This window comes from Pinus tabuliformis, chromosome J (genome assembly GCF_031772625.1).
Source record: "Pinus tabuliformis cultivar Carrire ecotype Pingquan chromosome J, CPIR1, whole genome shotgun sequence".
Classification (NCBI taxonomy): Eukaryota; Viridiplantae; Streptophyta; class Pinopsida; order Pinales; family Pinaceae; genus Pinus; species Pinus tabuliformis.
This window is the reverse complement of record NC_142295.1, coordinates 1509481876-1509489959: the sequence shown is the minus strand read 5'-3', so window position 1 is coordinate 1509489959 and position 8084 is coordinate 1509481876. Positions and strand designations below refer to the sequence as shown.

The window sequence follows — 8084 nt, the reverse complement described above, 5'->3', positions numbered from 1 at the left end:
ATTAACACCCCTCTTATTGTTCCATCATAGGCAATTTCTTTAGGCAAACCCAACAACTTCGCCCTGATCATAAGTTAAGCAACTACCGGCCAATTCACGATCTCACAAATTCAAGCTACCTGGAAACTCCGTATCAAGCTTCTAAACAAAACCATAAATTTAGATTCGATTGGATTTGTTATTCACAAGGGAATTCTTAAAGTCAATCAGCGGTGAAAACGCACCATAGTTTTGGTTTGGCAAACCTTTATTTACCTCTGTCAATTTACATATTCTTACACGTGTTTGCAGATATGAAAACGCGGGATGTGCATACAAAGGGAGTCAGGCTGCATGCACAGAAATGAGATGACAGCACAAGTGACATGCTACATTACTGAAGACGGGATCGAGATTGAAGAAGGACGAAACAAGACAAGATGACAAATAAGGACAATGCCATAGAAAAGCATGCGAACAAAAGGAACAAGATCATGGAGTTGCTAACAATAACAAGGCAACTCCGGAAGAGGGCTGCAATAGTGGAATATGTGCATAGGAATGGTAACAGAATAGAGAATAAACTCAAAATCCATAAACCCACTAATTTATATCACTCATCAACCTTCAAACCACTTCGGCACCAGTTCCCTCTGCCCTTCAATTCTACCCATTCCATATCACCTTTGCCCCAATTTTCATTATCTTTATCGCCGTAGACAGTAGAAGACAACAATTTGCAGTTTAAAAAACATGCTAACAGTGTTAGCGTTGGCTTCACAAAAAACTGCACGTATATTTTCCATTGATCGAAGAAGCACCAGCTTAGAATCCCCATGCTAATGCTTCATGCAGTGAAAAGTATACATTTTCAAAACGCCTCTCCAGACAGCGGCAGAGTGAGGATATTGAAGCCGAGCCATGGGGTTTAAAAAATAATAAATAAATAAAAACTTTTATCACGACAAACATTCAGCTTGATACCGGAATTCAATTCACTCCACAGAACAACAGAAAGATGGATATGCGACAATGGAATTTGAAAGAATCGACTGTTATGCTTAATAGGCCATGCTAAAAATAAGAATTTGTTTCTTGGCCAACACACAGCAAGGCAGAGGTAAAAGGGCTCTGATACCAACTGTTAGAAAACTAATAAACTTAAACAGCGATTCTGCATGCGGAAAGAACTGAAAAGAATCACTGAAACTTAATGCCCAGGGATACGAGTTACCTCCAGCCATTGGTGATGTTTGATGAAGGCCACAGTCCACTTGCCTGCTACTTCTTCAGCACTCCAGCTTCAATCCAAGCAAAAGAAAAAGAACACAAGAATTCTGAAGGCACTTCCGAGCTCTGCTATCTCAGCTAGATGGTGTAGAACTGAAGGGGGTTGAGATATGAGCTTGGGGACCAACAGATGAACATATAGCTAAGCTTCCATCAAGCTTCTAAAGGCTATGTGTTAGAAAAACCACAAATCAAGGTAGAGATCAGATCAAAGTGATGGACCACTTTAGTAGCTCCCAATTATAAATTTAGTAATTGCAGTTGATTTTCTTAACTTAAGGAAACTACTGCAGTTGGTTTCCATAAGTTAAGAAAAGCTGCAATTCCATAAATCAAGGTAGCTTTTGTGTAAAATCAATGGAGCTTAACATATTCCATTTTTGAAAAATTATTTAATTTCATATTTATTTTGAAAAGATTTAACTTCCCATCTGATATTTATTCGTCAAATTCTCACCAAAGATAAGTATGTAAAAGAGAAATTATCTTAGAAATTTTGGTTACCAATTTCAAATGTATATTCAATTTTTAAAAATTCAAAATTATTTTAAAATTTTGGTAACCAAATTCAAACGTATATTCAAATTTTGAAAATTTATTTAATTTCATGTTTATTTGGAAAGGATTTAACTTCCTAGTTGATATTCCTAATAATAATGATAGACTTAATGATTGAGATGGGCTATACCCTACAATGGGCTACACCCTACCGTGTTTCAAAAGACAAAGATTGAGATGGGCTATACCCTACCGTGTTTCAAAAGACAAAGATTGAGATCGGCTATACCCTACCGTGTTTCAAAAGAAACAGATTCCCTACCGTGTTTCAAAAGAAACAGATTCCGTACGTACCGCCAAATGCTCCTCTCAGGTTTTCAAGGAGGCTAGTTATGCAAGTTCTCCCAATTTCCGGAATTCTTAGACTTATATAGCAGACACTCCCACACTCCCAATCTATCGTCATTTCGTTCAGAAGATCTTTGTGTTTCCCTGCATTTCTACTTGTACCCTTATTCATTCATTCAAGAAAAGAAAAGGGCAATGGCTGTAGTTGCTTCCAATTTTCTACAACTGCAGCGTGAAGAGGAGGCAGAGGCGATGATAGCAGATCAACAGCAAGAAGCTGGGGCGGAGATAATGGCATCAGAAGAAGAAGAGTCAATTATGGAACCAGAAAACTCGTCATTGTCTCATCCCAATATTGTGTCCAGCTGCGGGATGAGGTTCCAAAAGTACCAGAGTGTTTGGATTGACGCCAACTTAGTCCCCGCAGTGAATTTCATCCAAAACGAATTTCAACCACGCCCTGACGACATTTTCTTCGCTTCCCTTCCAAAGACTGGAACCACATGGGGTAAGGCGTTGCTGTATACCATCTTGGAATTTGCTTCCACGGGCAATAACCATCCAGCAGGCCCGAATGGTAATTCTGCTGCGGATGAGAAAAGATTTGCTGTGGATGAGAAAAATCCGCATGCTTTGGTCCCAACCATGGAAACTTATCTCTTCAATTCAACTGACAGCGAACGCTATGATATTTCCTGCTTCTCTGATTTTCGGTCTCCGCGTGTGCTCCACACACATTTGCCAATCCATACGCTGCCTCTTCTTGTGAGATCTTCTCCGAATTGCAACAAGATAGTTTACATTGCCCGCAACCCCAGAGATTCCTTCGTTTCCCTTTGGCAATTCTACGCCAGACTTCGTGGAGCGGGGTCTCATTATCTGGACGGAGATCTCGGCAAGGAAACGGTGTTTGATGCATTTTGCTCTGGCTTCTACTACGGCGGCCCCTTCGCCGAGAACGTTCTGAGTTACTGGCATGAAAGCAGGCGCAATCCGAATCAGGTGATGTTTGTGACGTACGAGGACCTGCAGGCCGATTGCGTGGGATGGGTTAAAAGAATGGCTCTTTTCTTAGGCTGCTCTTCTCCTCTTCTGGAAGACAACGCCCAGAGAATTGCAGACAAGTGCAGTTTCGATACCCTCTGCAATCTGCAGGTGAACAGAAAAGGAAAAGTGGGGACGCTTAAATACGGAATGAAAAACACCTTCTTCTTCCGCGAGGGCAAAGTGGGCGAGTGGAAAAAGCATTTCACGCCACAGATGGAGGAGCGTATTTATTTAGAGATCGAGCAGAAATTGAGCGATCAAGGCCTTCGTTTCACTAATAGCTTGTAGAAAGCCATTTCGTTTGTGTTGAATTTATATTAGCTAGATAGCTATCAAGTCTTCGGATTCTGAAATCTTCCTGAACTCTACAATTAAGATAAAGAAGTCAGATCCATTTCCATCTACTTATTACTTTTATTGACCATCAGTTGCAGTGAAATTCCTTAGTGTAATGAGTACATTGCCTTATGCATAGTTGATGTTGTTTGTTATTCTCGTAAAAGTTATAGTCAGTTGCAGTGAAATTTCTTAGTGCAAGAATACATTGCTGTGACCATAACTGATGTTGTTTGTGATTTCAATGTTTGAAATTAAAGAGTGAAATTTCTTAGTGCAAGAATACATTGCTGTGACCATAACTGATGTTGTTTGTGATTTCAATGTTTGAAATTAAAGATTAAAAGAGGTCAGATTGTTTGTTATTGCATCCTTTTGCAGATATTGTTGTTATTTGTGAATCTTGTGGCTGCGTCTCTACTAATAAAGTTTCTGCTGCAATAGAAAACGTTAACCATGATAATGCTTTTCCTTTTATTTTTCATCTATTACGGCAATGGAGTCAGTTGAGCTCTTCTGATCAGAGGATGCGAGTAAGATAGGTGAACTGGGAATGCTGTGTGCATGCATAAGAGAAGGTGACCAGCTAGTTGGGAGAAATTTGGCAGTCGATTCCAAAACAAACTGTTTCGATATTAGTGATAACCAATCAAATTCCTAAAATGGCGAGACATTAAAAGAATAAAAAAAATAAATTTGGCACTGTATTCCAAACAAACTGTTTCGATATCACTGATCACAAATCAAATCCCTAAAATGGCGAGACATTAAAAGAATATAAAAAAATGAAACTGTCTTGATGTGACTGGTCACAAATCAAATGACTAGTAAACCAACACAGTAATGATAAAAATTCAAATAATCCATTAAGACGAACACTGTTCATACCAATAGCGGCATGCTTAGCTATCATTTAAGAGAGATCCAGAGCAATAGCTATTTGCTTTACAAGTAACAAATATGTTTTTTTTTTTTTTTTTTTTTTTTCTTGAATAAGACTATGCTATTATATTATAAAAAAGGCAAAAATTACAACATCAGTGTTACACAGAGCCGAAGCCCTGTGATTCCTGTCGAAATACTGACAGTAAGCTCAGGAATAATCATCTCCAAAATTACAAAAGACTGACAATTGAACCAAATCGACATTCATGAGACCGACATACATGTTTAGCTGAGACTGAAACACATGGAGACTGAAACAACTATAGATAGCCGTCACTGTAACAGAGAAGGACAGAATTACATAATGACAAAGACCTGACACATATAAGATAGCGGTGAGAGCAGACAGTGAAAAAATTCCTTGCTCAGAAACCTGTGGCGAATTGCAGAGCGAACTAGTCATCATCAGTGGTGTGCGGGTCGTCCTTCGTTTTGCATCTGGGAGGCTGGTGGATGTCCGGTTCGGTGGGAATGTTGCGCTGCACAGGTTCACTTGGGCCTGCCCCAGGATCTGGGGAGAAACTGTCTTGAACAGGGCGCAGCATGTCAACGGCGGGAAGTTGCATATCGACTGAGGGAGCCAACCCAGGAATCTGCGGAGGGCTGGCATGAAGAGCCTCATCTTAACCTCGAGGATTTCTGCAGTGCTCCACCGAAACCGTTACATAGAAAGTAGAATTTGACAGTGTACATGGAATGCGGTATCTTACCATAGGATGCTCAGAGTGCCCACATTCCATCCGTTCTTGGTGTTCCGCGGCTCTTCCTCTGCCCACTGCCTGTCCCCTGGATCGTCTGCGTTCGGAAGAAACCTCAATTGAGGAGGAGGGGGAGGGGGCTTGCCTCTGAATCGAAGCCCGGCCTCTATAACTCCCGCGCCGACTTATCCCTCGTTGGCGCTCTCGCTGCATCCTTGAATTGGGCGGGTAGCAGGTATACTCTCGCGCAGCCTCCTTCTGAACCAGAGAATGAGCCCACACCACCGCCGAGCACCCAATCCTTATACCAGACTGCGGGAGAATGACATACATCCCCGAATTGCTCGAATTGAAGGAATACCCCCTCGCGGCCTCAGAACCTCCACAACCACCGTCAGAACCAGAGCAGGAGCCAATACAATGAGCCACCACAACCTCCCTCAGGACCAGAGCATGAGCCAACATGAACTGCGGGAGAATGACCGAGAAGCTTTGGCTTTGAAGCGCCATGTTCCAGTTACCAAGAAGGGCAGTAAATGCCGAAAGGACTCGACTGCCATGAACCATCACCTGCAAACTTAAATGTTGCACGCTGCTACACCTAATACAAATCCTCCTGGTATACGTGTATCGTCTGGGCGTACAGATGCCCTTATGACGAGCCACGGATCTGCTATGCCAAATAACCACCCGCATCCGGGAAGGAACAAATATGCTTTAAAATAATTCTTTTTATATTATTTATTGCGGTCAATAATTATTTAACAAATTTATTGATTGCTTTTCATAAATTTTAACTTCAATTATTATGATATATTGTTTTTAAAATGATTATAGGTTAAATAGAGCATGGTTTATAAAAGGTTATAGTTAATGTTATTTAAAAGTATATAATTGTACTTTTGTAATTTTAGTGATTTTGAAGTTGCAATTATTATTTAGTTGAGAAGTGTTTTTCATTTTAAATTATTTTTGGTTATTTACAAAAAAAAAAATGTTTTTTTTTTTCTTTATTATTATTATGCCAGGTATTTATTAGTGGGTTATTTGATGAGACTCGATTTTTCTTAAGCAATAGTATGAGTCAATTTTATTTTTCCTAAATAATAGTATGAGTCAACTAATATTTGTGATTTGTAGACAATAACTACTAATTATATTGATAGGGGTGTTTATTTAGTCAATAGGTGTATTTAATTTGGAATATGACTTTTATAATTTTAAGTTATTTAACTATAATTATTAAGTGGATGGTAGGGATTTAACTTTTGTGAAATATCCATGAAATATTTTTAATAGTAGTCGATAGTGAACATAGAGGGCTGAGATTTATATCAAAAGTGTGTATGCCATTTTTATCTTTAATTTAATTATAAAAATATCTTATACATAAGTGTCATTGAACTCTTCCCGCTTTGTTGTTTTATTATATTTTTCTTGTTGAGTTTTCTTTCAAATGTATGTGTTTTATTTTTATAAGCTATATTTGCATTGGGATAGAAAATATTTACATTAGTTTAGCAAACTTACCACCTTTGGCCACCCAACTTGGAAAGCAAACCAGAGGCACTAAAGCAGAGAGTTAAGAACTTGAAAAATTAGAAGAGAGTCCTTGAAAAACATAGACCAAAACCATTTGTTGCTCAAATCAGGGGAGACTAGCAACATGAGACAAAAATAACAATCTTGTCGAGCTACAGAGTCCATGATAACAAGAAAGTTAAATTGAGCATGGAAGTAAAGGAAAACATAGCTATAGCCCAACTCCATTTATTTCATTGCTTGCCACCCACATCAAGGTACTAATATCTTGAGTTCTCTTTCCTAGCATTCATGTTTTAGTGGGGAAGGGTGGAAGGAAGATCAAGGATAATCGTTGAACATAGAGAGTGTAGCACAACCTTTGTTGGCTAATAGATTTGTGAATTGATTAGATGATCTACATATATGTGAGGGATGACAACAGAGTTTTGAGGAAGGAGTTGTTTGATGAGATTCAAGAAGCTTTCAAGTCTCCATATTTTGGTGATTTTAAGAGAGGAGGATCCATAGAGGAGCTTAGTAACCAGAGAAGTAACAAGATAAGAGTCACCTTTGAGGACAAGGCAAGAGAAATTGAAGGTGGAGGTAATCCTCGACCCCAATTCAAGAGCTTTGAGTTATGCTGCATTATTATTATTATGGCCAATTTAACCAAAATATAGATGAATATTTCTACCATTTTTTAGAAAAATATTCCCCCATAATGTGTAAGACCAATGTTTCTCTTGGAGGTTCCATCCATGTTTAGTTTGATAAATTTAAGAGGGAAAGACTAGTGTGAGGTGGGGGAGGGAGTAAATGAGGTAGGGGGAGATGGGAGTTGGGCAAGGGAAGAGGGAAGACTGAGAGAAGTAAGAATAAGTGCCTCAGAGTCTTAGAATTCCAATTTGAGGCTAGCCAATTGGAGATAAGCATGGTTTCTTTGAGATTACAAAGAAAGGTACTCTAAAGAGAGAGGATGGAGTCTTGAGAGTTACAAAAGATATGTTCATTATGTTATTTCCAAAGAATCCATAGGACAAAGCCAGGTGAAATAATCCAATCTCTATTGAAAATGGGATTGTAGAATGAAGAAAGAGGTCAGTTATTGATCAATTCTAGGGGAATTGTCTCTAATTAGATAGGTTGTCTAAAGAGATTGAAGAAATGGTCCCCAATATCCTAAGCTAGAGGACAAGAGTGGAAAATATGTTCATGGTTTTCTTCACAAGCTTGACATAATTAATAGAGTGAGAGACCATCATTACCCTTGGAGAGAAGTTTCCCCCAAGTTAAGATTTTTCTATGGAGGGCAAGCCTCAGAAAATAAGTTATCTAGGGCCAAAGATTTTTCCACCAAATTATAGACTATATATACTAATTCAGCATGTGAGTGTTATTAGCCACAACAAGGGGAGCTTA

General features: G+C 39.0%; 1 protein-coding gene across 1 annotated transcript; it reads left to right on the top strand.

Moving 5' to 3' along the window:
- The first annotated feature begins 2310 nt into the window (after positions 1-2310).
- Positions 2311-3450, top strand: LOC149233170 (cytosolic sulfotransferase 5-like). Its single transcript, XM_089382115.1, has one exon. The coding sequence runs from the start codon at positions 2311-2313 to the stop codon at positions 3448-3450; it is 1140 nt and encodes a 379-aa protein (XP_089238241.1).
- The last annotated feature ends 4634 nt before the right edge of the window (positions 3451-8084 follow it).